General features: G+C 42.8%; 2 protein-coding genes across 2 annotated transcripts; one reads left to right on the top strand and one right to left on the bottom strand.

Annotated features, from left to right (window-relative positions):
• Positions 1-217: 217 nt before the first annotated feature.
• LOC130198408 (V-type proton ATPase subunit d 1-like) lies at positions 218-4,478 on the bottom strand. The gene is made up of 9 exons (XM_056421559.1): positions 4,375-4,478; positions 2,961-3,013; positions 2,234-2,405; positions 1,893-2,071; positions 1,263-1,342; positions 1,083-1,160; positions 817-993; positions 648-725; positions 218-394 (listed from the first exon to the last, which is right to left on the bottom strand). The coding sequence occupies exons 1-9, from the start codon at positions 4,476-4,478 to the stop codon at positions 218-220; spliced, it is 1,098 nt and encodes a 365-aa protein (XP_056277534.1).
• Positions 4,479-11,838: 7,360 nt separating this feature from the next.
• Positions 11,839-18,940, top strand: LOC130197885 (receptor-interacting serine/threonine-protein kinase 2-like). The gene is made up of 11 exons (XM_056420847.1): positions 11,839-12,318; positions 13,144-13,297; positions 13,790-13,945; positions 14,501-14,658; positions 15,361-15,410; positions 15,568-15,729; positions 16,177-16,262; positions 17,314-17,415; positions 17,776-17,872; positions 18,001-18,204; positions 18,302-18,940. Exons 1-11 carry the CDS (start codon positions 12,119-12,121, stop codon positions 18,682-18,684), a joined length of 1,752 nt encoding a protein of 583 aa, XP_056276822.1. The 5' UTR covers positions 11,839-12,118; the 3' UTR covers positions 18,685-18,940.
• The last annotated feature ends 1,152 nt before the right edge of the window (positions 18,941-20,092 follow it).

The following is a 20,092-nucleotide window of genomic DNA, read 5'->3' as shown; positions in this document are numbered from 1 at the left end:
AGGAGCCAGGACAGCAAACAGTCTGGATTTGAGTGATTAGCTTGAAGTGCAGGAGTCAGAAGTCGATTGGCTGTTGTGGAGGCTTTAAAGCAGCCCGAGTATTTAATCGTCAAAAACAAACTTGGATAACGAAGAGATCAACACGTATGTTTTTTGATGAAGGGCTTTTATTACCATTCTGCATGCTGACTCTCAACTCTATATTGGATATATGTTTTTATTGCTCAGCTCCCTGGAAGATGGGTATGTAGTTGTGAATCTTGGATTTCTGCCTCTGTGTGACACACTCAGCGATCCAGACAATGTTGCGGCACTCCTGTTCCTTCAGTTTGATGTAGGAGTAAAATACTCCGAAGTGGAACTGCTGCAGGAAAGCAAGTGTGTTCAGTTTCACCTGAGAAAAGATAAAGGATCAGAGACCGAAAGGCAGGTTAAGAAATATAGTTCACACATGAATCAAGTTTACAATCTGTCAAAACCTGTACTTTAAAAATAGTTAAAACTTTAAAACTGAATATTATGTGAAACGGTTGCTTTTAAATTGCTTGGTCCAAATGTGTTTACAATATAAACAGTTCAACAGCTGTAAGCTACAACCGGATTGGACTGTAACTTCTGCACTTCTGCACACATAGAAATGATATCACCTCTTGTTCAGAGAATCTGTCTTCCAGAGTCTTAAATCCGGATCCTGGCTCAGGGTCTTCAAAAATTATTTTATATTCCTGCAGGGAAGTTATGGTTAACGTCAAGCACAATAAAGATGTAAGTTAACTGCAGTCACAATACTCGTCAAGAAAGTGTGCTCAGACTCACTGGGTACCAGTCGGCCACCTCTTTGACCTGCCCGGGGTCCTCTGCTCTGCCCAGTAGGCGCAGCCCTTCAGGGTACAGTCTGCCACAAGACGGATACAACGCACTCCGGTCTGCACTGCTAAGATCTGTCCCGAAGGAGTTCACTGTGATGATGAAGGCCCGCCGGTCTGCCTCAAACTGCAGTACACACGCATACATACAGAGCATTTTTAACAAACAACAACAATATATATATATATATATAGTACGTAAACCTTCAACAGTACCTCCAGGACAGGACACATTATGTCTTTTGTGGCTCCACCCAAGTTCTTGCAGAAAGAGTGGAACGACTCTAAATATGCCTTTGAAGAAAGGATACGGTCATTTCATGGAGAATGCTTTAGCTGTAGAAGCTATTCAGAATGTATATGAACACAGTATCTAACATGTCGTATGTCACCGACCTTAAATAGTTTATTTCTGAGGATCTCAGCTTCCATCTCATCCAGGTTGCACTCAGATACGCCGTCCTGAAAAAACGGAGCTGTGACAACAACACAAGGGGCATTAGTTTCATTCGTCAAAGTGTTATAATTCACTTTAAAAAAATGTATCTCGCAGAACTTCAATTATGATGGTCAAAACGTAAAGACCGTACACGGTAAGTCAAAACTCAGACGAACTAAATGGCTGAACAGACCCGTGTTTAAAAATTGTGGCGTGAAATCAATTATCTCTGATGGAATAGCTGTGGTTTGTGGATTTGTTTTATGTTCCCTCAGCCCTATGTTCCCTTGGTCGTATGTTCCCTTAGCCCTATGTTCCCTTGGTCGTATGTTCCCTCAGCTGTATGTTCCCTCAGCCCTATGTTCCCTTGGTTGTATGTTCCCTCAGCTGTATGTTCCCTCAGCCCTATGTTCCCTTGGTCGTATGTTCCCTCAGCCCTATGTTCCCTTGGTCGTATGTTCCCTAAGCTGCATGTTCCCTCAGCCCTATGTTCCCTTGGTCGTAAGTTCCCTATGCCCTATGTTCCATTTTAAATGTAATAATTCCCTGCCACCTCATGGTATATGGTGATGATTTGATGAACCTACCGAGCGGCGTGTCCACCAGGATGGCTGAGTAGAGCTCAGTCGGGGTGTGGGCGATGCCCACTGCTGCCATTTGGTCAAAAGCTCCCAGTGGGTGACACCGGGGAAGGAGCTCTGCCACATCTCTCTGTTTCAGGGCCCCGGTGATCAGCATCACCACATTGTCGATCATGTAGCTGTAGCTATGGCAACACAGAGCAGGGTACATGTAAGTCTCTTTATTTTTCAGCAAAACCACAAAGCACAACCACGACCATCAAGAAAAATGAATAGATAACAACAGGAAATAAATAAGAATGTCATGTGACCGTTGTGTAATGTATAACTAAGCACATGAAGCGTACGTTATATAGTCAAGGAAGGTTGACAGTGGAGGCAGCGCAGTGGAGCGAATGCAGCTGAATTCAGTGACCAGGTTTTCTCTCAACTTGCTGTCCACCAGAGACACAGTCAGGTCCTCTTCTGGCGAGGACAGCATCTTTCCGTACTCTGTAGACTGCAGATGCAGCTTTATGTCTTAGAAGGAGAGAGGAACGACAGCCTATCAAGGTTTTGGACTCCCCGTTATACTCATGGCTTTACTATACTCGCAGCTTCCTTGTAGGAACAAAACCAAAACAGGAATAGTCCTCGTACATTATATAATTCCTACATAGCTCTGTTTGACTTTTGATCAACTCGTTGAACACATTACAGCAAATGAAGATTAACACATCACAGACATATAGATTATATACACAAATACACATGGCACTAAATTTAAATTTGTTTGTCTTTTCATGAACCGCTTGCTTCAGTTCAGAAGAGATAAGTGCGATGAAGAAAAGATACTATAATCGAGGGGCGTCCGCCCCGAGCAGCAGCGAGATAAATCTCCCTGTAGTCTAGGCACTGGTGATGCATGATGAGGCGGGTTAATGTTTCTTTTTCTATTTCTTGGGAGTTTTTCCTGATCCGATGTGATGTCGACAGGGATGACGTATGTGTACAGATTGTAAAGCCCTTTGAGGCAAATTTGTAATTTCTGATTTTGGGCTATACAAAATAAACTGAATTGAATTGAATGAAGACTGGCCGGAGATGAGGAGCCGCAGGGGTGCGTAACAGCAGCATGAACGTATTTACTGAAGGACGAGGGACAATCCTATTGAAAAGAGACAGCAGCAAGATGATCGGCTAACAATGTAATTGTTTAATTGTGCTTTTGGACAGAGAAGAGCAGATGGACGAAACAGCTGATATCATGACTGACAGCCGGGGAAAAGGACAGCAGGGACATCTGTGTTGGAGAATGAAGACTTAGGGTTGTGAACGCAGGCCTCAGACTGGCTTCTCCTAATCAGTGCCAGCTTATAAAAGCCACCTGTTGGCATGGCTTGCCTCAATCCTTTTTGGCCCCGTCCTGGCCCCCCGTAGTGGTATCTTAAGGTTGTTTCCTTGTATTTCCTGGGGTGTGATTCCCCAGTTGTTGGTTCCCTCTCATTTTATCCCGAGAAGTGAATGAATGATGTTTGAGAAATAAACTAAAGGCATGCAAGAGTAGTCTTCCTGACTGAACTTACGATTGACCTTCATATAACTAATATATATATATATATATATATATATATATATATTTAGTCCTGAACTGAACTTGCAAGAAACATCTCATTTGTCTTTATCTCCACTGACTTACACTCTGTTTCCCACAAAGGAATGTCTGGTTCCACGTTAAGAACATTTAGTAAGATGAGCCCCCGTCAACGTGCACCTTTTTCATTTAATTCCCAATTTAAAGTGACGTGATAGAATAATCTACCCTCAAGATTCAAGATTCAAGATTCAAGATGTTTTATTTGTCACATACACACACAGGGTGTGCAGTGAAATGAAAGTGGCAATGCTCAGCAGGAATGTGCAAGGGCAACAAGTACACACTATTTACAATAAAAAACAACACAATATTTACAGTAAGTGTGTGTGTGTGTGTGTGTGTGCCTAAGAGGGGCAGTTGTGTGGGTCTATGTGGGGGTCCTGGTGAGGTCGGAGTTCACAGTCCTGATGGCCTGAGGAAAGAAGCTCCGTCTCAGTCTCTCTGTTCTTGCAGCGTGACTACGGAGGCGCCTGCCTGACCGCAGCAGCTGAAACAGTCTGTTGTTGGGGTGGTGAGGATCCTTCATGATCCTGCCGGCTCTGGTTCTGCACCTCCTGGTGTACAAGTCCTGCAGGGTGGGGAGTGTAGTTCCAATAGTGCGTTCAGCCGAACGCACTACTCTCTGCAGAGCCTTCCTGTCCTGAGCGGAGCAGTTGCCAAACCAGGCTGTGATGCTTCCTGTCAGGACGCTCTCTACAGCTCCAGAGTAGAAGGACTGAAGGATCCTCTGGGAAACTTTAAATTTCCTCAGCTGCCTGAGGTGGTAGAGGCGCTGCCTTGCCTTTCTCACCAGAGTGTCTGTGTTCGTTGACCATGTCAGATCCTCGGTGATGTGGACTCCCAGGTATTTACTGAGCCAGATTGTGATAGTCGGTGCGAGTCAGGATTCCGGCCTTCATTCCTCGAACCAGCCCCTCCAGATAGCCATGATCCACGTTGAAACTGAGCTCGGCCATGATGCCAAATGAGATATCAACAAGCCTCTGTGCAGTTAAAGTGATATGTCTTTGTCCAAATGGGTCTATCTTTATTTAGTTTGTTACATTGACTTCTGCATTATCTCCTCTCTGACTAACATTCATGCAGTTATTTTCCCTTCCTCTTTGACACCAAGAAATTCCATAGCCGCCCTAAAACTGTCCACCCAGTTCCTTCTCTCGAGTACTTTTAGACTGCATACACAGGTTAGTTATTTTTTGTGTACTCTTATATACAGGGATGGAAATTATTTATTTTTTAAACAGTTTGAGTTTATAAATCATAGGCCACGATGCTCTTTGGCACGGCATCATGCAGGCGTAAAAGGAATGAAGCCCCCTCATTTGTTTTATTGTTGGATAGAAGAAAAACAACCTTAAATGCTCTTTTATCATCAAATGCTCTCAATATTTATGGTCAATGAATCTCAGTTCATACATTTTTGTATAGTGTGAGCATGTGTGAGAAGGGATCTGTTCAAAATCAGAACTCATATCATGTGGTTTAGGAAGATGACATTTTTGCAATTTATTATGTTCCCTGCAGAGACATTTATGTTAAACATAATCGCTGACCATGTGTCGTCTTGTCTTTATACATTACTATTTTTTATTTAAGCACTGATTGTGACACAGGACTGTTTACCAAGTAAAACAGTCAATAGATCACAGACAGGATTTAAGAGATGCAACATCGCTTTATTTTGAAATTCACAGACTAAAATCAACACGTGTTCATGCAAGTTCTTCCTACACACTTGGCCATATACACAGTTCATGTGTGTTATCTTTAAGTTGTCCACATAATTGTCCTAAAAGATAATACAAAACAGCTTTTGTCAGGGGGAGTGTGACGTGGTGAGGCTCAGGCTCAGAGAGACAAGCTGGACGAAATATAAATAACAAAAAGCACTCTTTAATGAGGCAAAACAGTTGCAAAATAAACAAGGTCCAAAAGGGGCAGGCAGAGGATCATCGGTCAGGGCAGGCAGGCAGGATCAGGATCAGGAACACAGACAGGACGACGAGAAAAGGACTCGGAACAAGAAACGACAATCGGACAGCAGACAAGGGAAAGACTGACACAATATATAGGGGGGGGAAACAGGTGTACGACATCAGACTAACGAGACAAGAGTGGCTGAGGGCAGGTGCAGGTAATTAAACAAGAGAGAGAAGACACAGGAGACATGGAACATAGGAGACACGGAACATAGGAGACACGGAACCGGGTGTTACAGCTTTAGTTCCTGTGTATCCACTAGACAGATGCCGACAAAGATTCTTTGTTTTAGGACATTTCCACAAAAGAAAAACTAAGTAAAAGTACACTACACAAGGATAATATAGTTATAGACTATATATGATTCCAATTATAAAGTAAATTCCATGTTTTGGGATCCAAATGCATCTTTTCTCCAAGACATATGTTACATAGAAACAGAAAAGTCTGGGTTTTAACTGTTTCTGACTCAAAACATATTACTTTGTTGATTTTTTCCACATCTGTCGGGCGCCAACTTGAAAAAAATATATATAGATATATGTCCTTATGTTAATCTGTTTTTAGGTCCCCACATGTTTTACATGGCTTGAGAGCAAAAGTGATTAAACATTGAAAAGCAACAATAGGGCAGGACATACCGATGGTACTATACGTATTTTACATGCGTTTGTCTGCATACATGAAAAAGAATATGTCGCTCATCCTTTGTTACATCTACATGCTGTATGTGGGTACTTTGATTGTTGTGTCTCAGAAGACTGAAGACAGAAATAAACAGGGCTGCATTATTTCATCCTCATCTCTCCTTTCATCACTCGAGTATTGAAGCCACAGACAATACAAAGAACTTTGTTTGCATGATTTTCTAAACATTAAAGTATTAATATTATCTGAACGGCGCCCAGGGGTTTCAGTATGTGCATTTCTTTGTGTCTATGTCTGTCACTGTATAATGCAGGTGCTGGGCTGTATCTACATCTTCTTCAAGCACAGGGGGGTTCATCCTCCAGCAGTGGCAGATGGTGTTGAAGAGTCGACAGCGACAGGAACCACAGGGGTCACAGCAAGGGACATGAGGGGAGCAGCTCTCCATCAGGCGGCCGCAGCGACGTGCAGGGGGCGTGAGGCTCGACTTGTTTTTCTGAAACAAAACAAAAAAGGAAAACTAATCCCTCTGATACCTTTGGATGAAAAAACACCAATTCAGATATATTCACACAGAGATGCACATGTACACTGCCAGCTGCCCGAGAAATTCTGCCAAACTCTTGTCATCTTAAGCATTTATAAGCATGTCTTACTGAAAGGTTAGTGATCAAGATGTGCCTTATATACCATAAAAAAGTCAGTTTGAGAGGGAAAAGAAAGCTTACAGGAATGTGGCTTTCAAGTGGTGAAGAAATCTTTCTTCTCGCAAAACAGTCGCTTGGCCTTCGCTTGGCTCAAACCTAGAGTTGAAAATAACAGAAGAATCAACGGTTAAAAACACTCCACAAATATTCCTTATTATATTATTTATTTTGGAGGAAGCTAATTCAGTTTAGAAAAAAAACTAAAAACCTCAACATACCCTGACAAATATTCTGGTCACACGTGAAAAACAAGAAGTGTCATGTTTATCCTCCTTCTTTTATTTTGTCAAAACAACACTTTGCCTAAAATACGATTCAAATACAGTATGTATCGAAGGTGCCTGGTTATGGTCTGCCCTGGGCTGGTCTTCCACTCGGAGGTGCCTGGATTAGCTCCACAGGTAGGTGTCCTGATTAAATGTCCCTGGCTTGGCTCCTTTCAATGTGATGCTGCAGGAACTATACTCTGAGCTATTGGATGTCCAAACTCCTCCCTGTCTTGTGGTGAACAGGTTTATGTGTCCATACGAGCTGTAATTTAGGAAGGGCCTAATGTAGTAGGCCTCTTTTAAACTTTTGGACGATCCGATGCCCAGGGCAAGCAATTCAAGAACCTGTACGACCACAAGCCGGATGGTAAACCTCACAGGAAATAAGCAAATTGGGCCAGTAGTGGTGACCTGGCAAGCATCCAAGGGGCAAGTAGTTTAGTGGCCACCATATGGACTCCCCACCCACAGAGAGCGGGGTAACAGTTCAGGGTGAAGTAATTAGCATGCTGACACCGATTTAAACCAACTTAAATAATTTATAGAAGCCTCCCTGAATGCCTCGTAATGTGGGCATCCTTTCATCTCCCTCAGAGACAAATGATGAATCTGTCATCAGCCTGGCTGCTCTTTGTTAGGCCTCTCATTAACACGAGCAAGAAAAAGTTTTGCTTTCCTGGCTTCCATCTTTGGCCGACGGCCATCCTGGTGTACCGGTAAGTGTTTTCAACACATAATCAAATAAAGTTGTCCAAAACATTTCCTACCTCGCTGTGTCATTTTCATCCAGTTGGCAGAAGGATGTACTATTGATCAACTAGAAGTCTACATCTCCTCCCTCACACTCCTGCCTGATAACAGTGAGAATCAGATTGAAACTGTTTTTGCTTAAACAAAAGAGCCGATCCAATAAGTTAAGGAGGAAGCAAAAGTAGAAGCTGTCATTACTTTGGTGATTCTGACTTTTCATCTAGCACCTGAAGAAAAGGTCAACATTACAGCATAACTGTTGGACGTGGGGAGAAGTATGCTCTGGTGGTACACCTGTAACCCACCCAGCAGTGACCATACCCTCAGTACAGATGCACCAACTCATATGTTCATATGTACAACATCAGATGTGTTGTCAGAGTCTTCTGTTGTGACAAATCCACAGACAATTACCACCATCTTTTGCAGTTTCCCCTTAGAGATGTAGCATCTTCTAGGTTTTGCAGCTACAACATGTTTTGGTTAAGTTTCACTGATTTTTTAAAATATTTTTTTTAAAGCTAGCGACATGGGAGTGAAGACAGTGTGACGGGTCAGATATTTCCCCCAGAAGCTGGTGGAGATGCAACACACAGCTAGAGGAGAGTATGAATATTGGACTCACATCCACCAGGTGGCCAGAGACATGGGTGCTGAGCGATTAAATATATCTCTTGTTCTGCCTGTTTTGTGATATACATGCCTAAAAGGTGCCTAATATTTGTAGACTGAAATAATATCGGCATTATAATTATTATAACTATGAGGATTTTTTAGTTGCCTATTTTGTGGTGCCCCCTCAGGCAGGCCTGGGGTGGGTAATCGGGAGAATCGGGAGAGTTCCCGGTGGGCCGCTTCACTTCTGGGCCGGTCGAGAATTTTATTTGTTGACATTTGTCACGTTAGTCCATCTTCTCTTAAAGTGGGCTACACATGTTCCGCATTCTGACACCGCAGCCTCTGCATGGGTTGTACCATGCGAGGAACTTCACCCCTCCCAAATAATAGAGTTGGTTCAGTCCATTATGGAACTCAACCAACTCAGTTTGGGAGAGGAGAACTTCACCCCTCCAAAATAGAGTTGGTTCGGTCCTTAGCCGTCTTTTCCAAAAACTTTTCTTAGCTACGGATAGCTGGGCCGGCCCGACCGCAACGATACGCGTCAGGGAGGATGGACGGGAGGAAGAGGGCAGGAGGGGCTGAAAAAGCCAGGTTGAAAAAAGGAAAGCCATTGGAGGAGGATGCTGCCAAATGTGCCAAGCTTACAGATTTATTTTCAAGAGGAGAAACACAAGTGGCAACTGGTAAAGAGAGACAAAGGCCTAATGATTAGCAACATAACTATCCGGCTAACGTTGTAGCCTTGATTAATATCATTGTAGCGTTGTCAACCTATTCCCAAGCAAAATATTAAATTTAATTAAAATATTAGCCTTTTTATATCACCCAAAATATGGCGATCCATAGACTTTGCAAATATTGATATATAATATTGATATTGAAGTATGCAGTAATATGACTTAATTTTTCTTTGTAGCTTCGGAGCAGCAGATAAGACAGTCTCCTGCTGAAAATGATGAGCCCAACATTTGCAATGAGGAGGCCATGACTACAGGGACAGGTAGAGAGGATAACAGAGGAAACAATATGAATTAAAGTTATATATTCTAAGAAAGAGCAGTACAGTACTTGATGAACCAATATGCATTGTTTGCTCAGAAGTGGGTGTAGTAAAGGAGTAAATCACCACTATATAATACTCATGCAGAAAAATGATAATGACCATGACAATGACGGCCCCCATGAGGTCTCACTCCAACAAATCTGGCCTACTGCCTCATCTGAGTCTGACACCCCTGCTACGCCCTTCTGCCTTTTTTAATGTTGTGCATATTTTTTGTTAACTTCTCATCTTAAGTGGATTATTATTGTTGTATTTAACCGTTACATTATTTGTTGGACCATGGTATTAATAAAAGAGCTACAGGATAGTAAGAGCTGAACTGTTGCTTCATTTATCCAATTTCCACTGAAAAAAGTGGGCTGGTCTTGAGCCTGAAATTCCCGGGCTGAAAAGTGGCCCCACTCCGGCCCTGCCCTCAGGACTTGGTGCCCTACGCGCAGCGCGTAGTGCGGCGGCGCTGATTGGCGTCTCAGTGAAAGTCGAGTTGCCTCTGTGTTGGAGTGGTTTTTAATTTCAAAAGTCTTCAAAACACCCATTTCAACATGAGGTGTGGGTATGAAGGTTCTCCCTCACAACATGTTGAGCATCAAATGCTTGATTTCCTGAATTGTTAAGGTTTTTATATATACATATACTGTGGAATTGTCATTATTTATGTAAAGGAGAACACAATGTATAACAAAAAATATAAAGCAGAAATTTCTTTCAAATATGTATCCCTGTTGAGTCAACACACATGTAGGCATTTTATTCTTTCCTCCTCTTTTGTGTCTTGTGTTATGAGAAGTAAGCTCTTTAAATGTGCATGTGACACCCACTTTCACCTCAACAATATTCATTTGTATTCATTTATTAAAACCCTGGACTTTAATAGTTAATACATGTTTTCATCAAAATCTCTCAAAATACTCATGTTTAAAATTTCACTCAAAATATTTCAACCATATCTGTGTTTTCTGAGGTGTAATTGGAGGAAAAAGCTGTAATATTATGGGGAAATAGTTCGTAATTTAATGCGAATAAAATATTTCAAGAAAAAACGACCTGCTGTCTGTTGTGCATTATATCTTCTTCTGGTGGAAACCTGAAACTGAATGTCTTTCTGATCAGGCATAAATCATACTACGGTGTGACCAATGTTCCACACAAATGTTGATCAACTTCACCAACTCCGAAGAACAGAACATTACTTTCTAGAATCCCTTGACGCAGGCGCAGTGGCTTTATCTTTGGAACCTGATTAATTAATAAGCTCAAAGAAGCACAAAGTGACTGAGAGCTTCACTCAGAAGCACATCCTTAAAAGCTCCTCATCAACCATGAGTGTGATATCTGAAGAGCTGTTGGGAGAAGAAAGGCGTCACGTGTCTCTGTAATGAGCTGTTCTTCGCAAGGTAACACACATAAACCAGAAATAAACATCCTCTGAAAATATAAGGTCTTAAGTGCATGTTGGTGCTGAATGTACTGACATGCTCACACATGATTGTTCTCATTCAACAGTAATGTGGTTAAAGTGATGTAAGCTGTTTAGAGAGAAAGTCACATGATGTTAGTCTAACATCACGTCATCAAACAAAGGCAAAGCCAATATTTTTTATACGTATTGTTCACATCCAGCCACAACATTTGGAAACTGGCCAGTGTGAGTCTTTTTATTTATGTTATGGATTTACAATAAAGGATCCAACGTCCTCTCACTCACTGACACGTCGAGTGACCTCCAAATAAACAGAAGTTAAAACGTGGTTACTGCTTTAGGGGGTTTCAGATTACAAGGGGGGCAGGTCGAAGGTTTTTATTATTGGAAATATATTAAATCAGTTGTAACTTTATTATACCAAAACAACAATAGGACGATTTATTCGATGTATTCTTAGTTGTCTTCCTCTTGTCTGTGTATGGTCCGAGTAAATGAAACACTGAATTAACTCAAAGTACTTGTGTTTTGGGGGCGTATCGTAGAAAATCCATGCTGGGAAATTCCATCATGTCATAAAAAAAAAAAATTTGAGTTCATTGAGAGTGAAACAAAACAAAATATATCTGAAGTTTCAATGTTACATTATTAAATCAATCGTTAAATACCTCGTCGTCATGTGTGGGTTTGCTCCTAGCTTTACTTCCCTTTTCGAAAGGCTGTGTCCTTTGTCCCACAACAAAATAAAAATCCACATCAGCTCTGTGAATCTCTCGACTCTTGACTTTGAGCCTGAACGCATCTCACAAATACCCGGAAGCGTGTCGTCATTAGCAACAACAAACCCACCTGCGCCACCTGACAGCTCGCTGCTGCTGTTTCTCTGTGACTCCGTCTGAGGCAGCCGGTTGGAGGCGGCGCCGTACGTTTGATTACAGTCGTTGGCGGCTCCTCGTCTCCCTCCATCTCACGTGGACACCGTTTCGTTCTCTTCTCGCTACATCCACGTTAGCGTAGCGAGCGGCTCGAGGAGCTCTTCCTCTTTACGGTTGCTACACAGGACAGTTCCGCTCTCACAGGCTGACCTACCGGCGGATAAATCCTCAGACACTTTCCGTAAAAAGACTCGGGAGCTGCCATGGAGCCGTGCGCGGCTGTGGGCTGTGTGAACATCGGCAGCCTGACCAGCGCCTTGCCGGTGATCCCGTACCAGAAGCTGACGGACCTGTACTACCTGAGCAGAGGGGGCTTCGGCACCGTGTTCAAGGCGCAGCACTCGGACTGGAGGACCACGGTGGCCATCAAGTGCCTGAAGCTCGACTGTCCCGTTGGAGAAAGGTACCTGCGTCTCTGTGCGCACCTCCATGAACTATCTAGGCCAGACTGCTCGCGTCACAGAGACGAAGCAATCTGTCAAAGGTGGAGACGGAGCATCAAGTCCTGAGTTAGTTTATTTTTGTAATCAAATGTGAGGCTTAAATCAGATGTGTCCGTGGTGACGTTGTTTCATTGAGGACAGCATCACTGTCTTCCTGCAGCTCAGGAAAGAAACGTGCATAGATGTATTTAAATAATATAGACGAGTGTTCTTTTAGTTTTTAATGTTGAGAGGACCGTGGCTTCATTACCACATGTGTAATGATGCTGTCCGCTCAAATTAATCTACTGACTCCCACTTCTCTTTTTAGACCAGAATAGTCCACTAGATATTGGTTCATATTCACATTTTATAATGAGATTTTAAAAAATCTGCTGTTGTTGAATCCCATCATTTTTGTCATGACATCATCATTTTGCCTTCCTGCAGTTGAGGTTCAAGAGAAAGGAAGCAATGGGTGGGCAATAACTTGTTATTACATTTTAAATGTATCATATAGTGATGATATGATCCATTAATATTGTTATTCCACACTTTGTATTCCAGATCAGGGATTCTAAATAACTTCCAACTTAGTATTTTACATATATACAGGTTCATATTGTGGTAATGATTCCAACTACTCTGTATTGCAGCCCTGATGACAATTAGCTTCCGAGATTCATTCCTTTGGCGTGCTTCTTGTAATCTCTGCCGACAACACCCAAATATCATCGCGGTTTGGGCATTTTATATTTCTGAATGTGAAAATGAAGACTGACTCTGTGTCACTGGCTGTGTTTCAGAGAGAGGAACTACCTGCTCAAGGAGGCCGAGGTGCTCCACAAAGCACGGTTCAACTACATAATCCAGATCTTTGGCATCTGCAACGAGCCAGAGTTCTTCTGCTTAGTCACCGAGTTTATGAGCAATGGCTCTCTGGACCTGTTGCTCCACGAGGTAAATATACGTCATCGTTGAGTGTCATAAATCTAAGAGTCCTGTTTCTAGAATCTATGACTCAATATTCAAGAATAAATATATATTCATTTCCTCTTTCGCTCAGGAAATGAGAGAAAATATGTAACTAAAGTATTACAACTAACAAATGCACGTCACAGTGTCTGTTTCTGCTATTTTGTTTTCAAAATGGCTAAAGTGAAAGAGTCTCTTTTTGTTTTTGGCAAGCTGCTCCGTCTCTTTTCTGCATTACTCATGTGGACGTATGTCATGCCTGTTGTTCAGCAAGCAGAAGTGGAACTTGAAAGTATTCACATTCTAGGATGAAACCTAAAACGAGCAGAGAAAGAGAAATCCAAATTCGACATTTATAGTTTGGGGCATTCCCACTGGTCTTGGTGTGGTCACATGTCTTTCCCTTTCGGTGTGCACTTGGCCAGCTCTGTTTTGTAGTCGGTCTCCCTGTGATGCGAGATGTGTTGTCTTCTACAGAAGGACATGTACCCCGGGCTTGCCTGGCCTCTGCGACTGAGGATCCTCTATGAGATTGCCTTAGGGGTTAACTTTCTTCACAACATGAGCCCTCCTCTGTTGCATCACGACCTAAAGACGCAGAACATACTGTTGGATGGAGAATTTCACGTGAAGGTATGTGTCTCAACAAGACGTTGGCACGATATCAACTGCATGTGTGACAAAAAGAAACAAACATTTGAGCGTCGGTGTCACTGAGTGTGGTTGTCTGGTTGTGTAATTGTTCAGTACATTCCCATGGTACTCACACGAACCAGACAGCAGGGCACAACACTAGCTTCTTGTTGTTTTTTTACAGTAAATTAAAATTATTCTCTGATTTATGTTGCTCAAATGGGAGGATTTCCCATTTTATTTTGTCATAAAGTATATGATAGTAAACTGAATGGATTTGGACTGTTGCTCTGATAAGAAGTCTTATGATGTAATTTGGGAAATTTTAATTGGCTTTTTTCACGATTTATTTTTTACATTTCTTTAAAAAAATTACTCGATGGCAATTTTGAGTGCGCACTGATATGGAACGCTCAGATAAATGTAAACAGCTGTCGGACATTATGGCTGAATAAAGTACACCTCGTGACTCACACTCAACCAATCAGCATGCTTGATTTCATCTACCCGTGTTATAAATGAATGCAACAATCGTTCTGCTATTCCTCGGCTCAGATTGCTGACTTCGGCCTTTCAAAGTGGCGGCAGCTGTCCGTCAGTAAAGGCTCGGGGTCCAAGCCCACAGAGATGGGGGGCACTGTGATCTACATGCCCCCTGAGAATTACGAACCATGCAAGAGCCGTCGGGCCGATGTGAAGCACGACATGTACAGGTGAGACAACAAACCTCAAGAGAAATTGGTTGAACAAGTACCTTTTCCTTTAATCTGGGTATGTTTCAGTTGATACTACATGAGTTCTAAGTATGTTTTATGTTCAATTGTTCAGTGGTCAAATCATGAGGAGGAGTTTTTCGATTGGATGAACTCTCAATAATAAGAATACATTTGAATTGTACAGCACTTTAAAAAGTACTCTACGTTACTTTACATGGTAAAAACGGAAACAATAAATGACTAACAGTATAAACAAGAGAGATGACAGTAGAACTGTAATATACAAAAGAAAAACATGCATCACTAGCGTCACAGGATAAAAGCAGATTTAAGTAAGTTTGAAGTGCAGTTTAGAAAGTGAAAGTGAAAGTCTGAGGTAATTGGGGAGAGACTTCCAGAGGGAGGGGCAGCAATGCAGAAGGTCCTGTCCCCCCCAGGTTGGATGCTTGGACAGAGTCGGGGGGGGGGGGGGGGAAGCTTTTACAACCCCACTTCGAAGAGTCCAAACTCTGGCTCTTAATCTCTTGGGCAATGGGCTTCGATTGCTACAACAGTCAATTGGTCATTGCTTTCCTCAAAGCAGCTTCTCTGGTTAGCGTGAGGGAAAGTCCCTGAACTCAGAGGGGGAATACCAGTCGGGAAGTATGATGTAACTCTAAATTCCCAGAACTGATTCTCTCCTCCATGTTTACATTGAAGCTACGCCATCATAATGTGGGAAGTCCTGTCCAGGCAGATTCCATTTGAAGGTAACTCATGTTTGTATTATCTGTTTGCTTGTGTGAACAAATTCATATCTAAGTTTGATGAAACTCTTTCATTCTGTTCAGCTGCTCTTTGACTGAACTTGAATGGTGCCACCAGACTCATCTGTGTGTGTGTGTGTGTGTGTGTGTGTGTGATCAGAGGTGACCAACCCAATGCAGATCATGTTCAGTGTGCTCCGTGGGATTCGTCCTGACACGACTCTGGACAGTCTGCCCGCTGACATCCCCAGCAGAGAAACCCTCATCAGTTTAATGACCTGCGGCTGGACCACTAAACCTGAAGAGCGACCTTCCTTCCTCAGTAAGCTCTCACAAATAACTCATTTGCAGGAATTCCTTTCTAGCAGGAGTTTACAAATCCCACCCTCTCAGAGGATGACACTCTGTTGAACCAGTTTGACTGTTGTTTTTCAGGATCTTAAATCTTGCTCGTCAGTGCAAAAATGCACCCTGACAAAGCAGTGACTTAGTCACTGCTTCCTGTCACATTATTGAAAAGTCCTCTGCTGAATAGTTTTATAAACCTAACATTCAGAGACATTGGTCTCTCGTAGCCAAAACAGACGCATGTTGTTGGAAGAAATTAAAGTCTTGGTTTAACTTACATTTGTGTTAGTGAAACTGCAAAAAAACTCAGCAGCTCAGTTGGTACTAAATGTTTACAGAGAAAAACAGTCTGTACAGTTTACTAGATTTCATAGTGTGAAAACTAAACTGTAGAAATGTGATGTTTTTGTTGCCATTGTAGAGTGTCTGATTGAACTCGAGCCCATGGTGAGGAAGTTTAACGAAATTGACTTTCTGGAGGCCGTGTTGGAGATCATGAGGTCAAAGGTTAGTCGTCTCACTGTTCTTTTTTTTTTTTAAGGATGCCTTTCACAGCTGTAGTTCAGTTCACTTTGTACGAACCATGGGGAAGAATTTGACATTGTTCATTTTAGTTCTGGTCTGCTTCACATTGACTTTTCACACAGCTGTATTTCTCTGGTCTGAACATTGAACATGGGGGCCGTACGTGACTTTCACACTTTTATATGATGACAAAGTGAATATAGGCACCACTATCCTATCGTGGTGGTTAGAAGTGTGTGTGTGCCCGTGACTGAGACAACCAGCTTTGACAGCGACGTTGGTGTTGTGTCACCTTGTGAGTCTGTGTTTGTGTCACTGTCTTGAATGTGGTCTGCTACAGAACCGGTTTTGAGCATTCTACCAGGTGTTTATACTTCTGTGGATGGATTTTGCCAACGTCATAGTGCCCCAACTGAGCAAGACGTATTCATTAAAACCTCCAGGTGTGTAGCTGAGATCAAAATGAAGGCAAAGTGCGAACATTGGACCCTCTACTTTACGCCCCCGGCCCGGTTTGGCATTCCCGGCTGGTGTGATCCCATCTCTAACATTAAGTGGAAAAGGAGAAAAAAATCCATTGTTGTGTTAAAGGAAGAGTTACTAGTTGGTGTGTGTTATTGTGTCGTGCTAGTATGCTTGTATGGATATTATCAGACCTGTCAATCTTTGTGGGACTAATATAAAATGTTGATCTTGTGTTTTACTTTGTGTGACTGAATAGTCACTTTATTGCTTTTTACTAAACTGTGAAACATAACCACTAGTACTTGGTGGCTTCGAGATTTTTGAATGAGCATTAGTTTGAACAATGAAAAGCAGCCAAACTTCCACCAGGAACTTGTGAATATTTAACTGTGTGGTCAGATTCATGAAAACACTTCTGCTTCATGACACTTTTTTGTCATTTTTTTACTAAATAAGGTGGTATTTTGGTTGACAGCATATTTTATTAATTCGATTTTGGCATATATTTTTAATTGTTACCAACTATGTGTCTCTATCAGTCCCCTCATCTTGCCTTGTTCCTCCACAGAGGATGCAGAGATCCAACTGTTGTTCAGCCCAGCCAGTGAGTGAGAAGAGGAGTGAGGATGGATCCCTGAGCGTGCTGAAGGACAGGCGCAGCCCCTGGCCGGTCAGTAGCTGAAATGTCTTTAGCTTTTAATTCAAAATCTAAGAAGAATAATGAACAACAAATTTGACTGGTGTAAAAGAGGAAATTGAATGGGATCATTGGCCTTTTGATTGGAAAAAATACAAAGTGGGTGGCCTAAAGTAGATGCAGAGCTCCAGAGGACTGGAGCGCCACACGCACCTCCCTTGTCGCTGAAAAATGCAGATTGATTAATTAGATGGATGTCATCATATTATTGGTTGAAATTGGTGTATACTTATTATTATATGCATAGGAACACTTCATATTTTTTTTGCATACATTGCATACTTTAATGTCTGTTAAAATGTGGATTGAGCATCATTGTTCTTTCTGCTACAGGAGAGCTCCTCCTCCGGCTCAGGCTCTTGCTCCTCCCAGGACACAGACATATCTCTGCCAGGCGCGCTCACCAGCAGCAACGCTGATCCTTCCAAAGGTATTTACAACAGGCTCTTCATGCATTGGCCTCATTTAGTGTCTATGAAACAAAAGAAAAAGCTCACAGTGCCACGCTTCAGGTTTTATGTAAACATCTGTCAACAATACGAGCCTCTTCCTCTACAGTCTCTGATGCAGACAGGCTTCCGTCCTCATTTCCATCTCAAACACTGGAGCCTCCTGAGTCTCTGAAGGACCACTTCATCGGCAACAATCTGAACGGCGACATAAATGACTTGAACATCCCCATCAGGCCACCGGGCCTGCATGTCGCTGAAAGTGAGACGAAGCTGGTGAACCTCACCTTCAAGCCTCAGCCTCAGCAACAAGGTACACTCGTGGCTGACGATGATGATACAGTTCTGGACATTAAAAAATAAATAAAGTACAACCCGAAGCTGAATCTTTCTTCTCTCCTCACATGCAGCAGAATACTCTCCCCCATTGCAGCACTCCCCTCCCTCACAAGGCCCATTCGCCCAGTGGATCGCGACGCGCCGCGAGGACATCGTCTCCCAGATGACGGAGGCCTGTCTGAACCAGTGCTTGGATGCCCTGCTGGCCCAAAGCATGCTGATGCGGGAGGATTACGAGCTGGTAGTGACCCAGACCACGCGCACCGCCAAGGTCCGCAAGCTCCTGGACTACTGTCCTCGACACTGTGAAGACTTCTGCTGCATTGTCGTCCGCAAGCTGCGAGACAACCGGCAGATGGGCCTGCAGCCGTACCCGCCGGAATTGAGCGCCCCCTCCCTCGGCCCCTGCGCGCCGCCGCTATCCATGTCCTTCAATATCCCCAGGAATGTGTAGCAACAGTCAAAGCTAAACAATGGAAACGATCCAGATTATAGACTGTGTCGACTTCACACTGCACATAACTACCGCTTTCGGTGAGATGGTCCCCATGGTTCCCGTCAGTCGTACCCTCAAAGAGGAACTGAAGGCTGCGTGAGCAAAGAGTCACAGTGACAAAGCTATGCTACTTCCTGAGAACGCTGTTAATGAGGTTATTTATTCATAGTTCCTTCTCTCTCTCTGTGTGTGTGTGTGTGTGTGTGTGTGTGTGTGTGTGTGTGTGTGTGTGTGTGTGTGTGTGTGTGTGTGTGTGTGTGTGTGTGTGTGTGTGTGTGTGTGTGTGTGTGTGTGTGTGTGTGTGTGTGTGTGTGTGTGTGTGTGTGTGTGTGTGTGTGTGTGTGTGTGTGTGTGTAGGAAGTGGCAGAAGGACTGTTAATATGCTGGAAAACCTACAGCAAAAACTAGGTTTATTCCTGTTAAAGCAGTCGTACTTTTAAAGCACCCTGTAGTCGTGGGTGAGCTATCCTGATGATGTTCACCCCTGAGTGAAGTCCATGAGTATGTGGACCTCAGTGTGTTTGTATTGAAGCACATGGCCGACATTCAATCTGTGAGAAATGCACAAGGCCGCCCTCAGAGCCAATGATGGCGAGCTCTGCAGTTTGGGATGTGAACAGCTTCAGGTTTTTGTCCCTGTGGCCGTTTGACCGGATGGAAAGTTTTGGTTCCTGCCTTTTTGCTGAGCTAAGAAAATTGCTGGGACGTTGAGTGAAGAGGAAGTTGAGATTGTAATGCAACACTCGGAACGAGAGGGACGCTTGCATGTCCATCTGGATTTAAAGTGGACCAAAGTGATCCCACTTCTTTTGTTCCCAGGAGTGGCCTCACCTATCGGTATTCTTAGTAATGTTCATGTTCGACTCCTCTGGCTGCAGAGTTCTAGTTTATCCATGAGCTTCTCATGCTGTGATCCTCGTTCCAACCTTTACTGCCAAACTCTTGGATGTGAGCTACACGCAGACAATGGGGAATGGATCGTTTTCAATCAATTAAATTGCAAGAAAGTCCTTGTTCTAGACCCGGGAACTCAAAATAACCCATTGAACACTAGTTAACGTTTGACCTGACTAGTTTATTTAGTAGTTTATTTGTGTTCCCACATTTAAAGGTGCACTAATTGATGTGTCTGCTGCTCTTGAATTTAATTTGTATTAAATCAATATGTTTAAACTAATCAATACAGTGCATGGCCTAAGTGCCCCAATACATATAATAATATGTGTAAATCTATATATAAATACAGGTAAGGAAGAAATTGCCAAATATTATTTCAGCCCGAGTGCCCACTTAAAAGATTACAATGCAACTGTAAATGAGTCTAACTTTAAGATGTAACAAACAGCAGACTGAAATAATGAAATGA

The sequence above is a fragment of the Pseudoliparis swirei genome, chromosome 8 (assembly GCF_029220125.1).
Source record: "Pseudoliparis swirei isolate HS2019 ecotype Mariana Trench chromosome 8, NWPU_hadal_v1, whole genome shotgun sequence".
NCBI lineage: Eukaryota > Metazoa > Chordata > Actinopteri > Perciformes > Liparidae > Pseudoliparis > Pseudoliparis swirei.
This window is presented reverse-complemented; position numbering and strand designations above follow the sequence as displayed.

What these genes read in the sequence shown, in the direction of transcription:
- LOC130198408 (XM_056421559.1), bottom strand. Translation starts at nt 4,478, where the DNA reads ATGGCCGAGCTCAGTTTCAACGTGGATCATGGCTATCTGGAGGGGCTG. An exon ending in TAATGTGTCCTGTCCTGGAG is followed by an intron (nt 994 to 1,082) that starts GTACTGTTGAAG and finishes TGTGTACTGCAG; the next exon opens with TTTGAGGCAGACCGGCGGGC. An exon ending in AGGTGGCCGACTGGTACCCA is followed by an intron (nt 726 to 816) that starts GTGAGTCTGAGC and finishes ACTTCCCTGCAG; the next exon opens with GAATATAAAATAATTTTTGA.
- LOC130197885 (XM_056420847.1), top strand. Translation starts at nt 12,119, where the DNA reads ATGGAGCCGTGCGCGGCTGTGGGCTGTGTGAACATCGGCAGCCTGACC. An exon ending in ATGGAGAATTTCACGTGAAG is followed by an intron (nt 13,946 to 14,500) that starts GTATGTGTCTCA and finishes TCCTCGGCTCAG; the next exon opens with ATTGCTGACTTCGGCCTTTC. An exon ending in CAGGCAGATTCCATTTGAAG is followed by an intron (nt 15,411 to 15,567) that starts GTAACTCATGTT and finishes GTGTGTGATCAG; the next exon opens with AGGTGACCAACCCAATGCAG.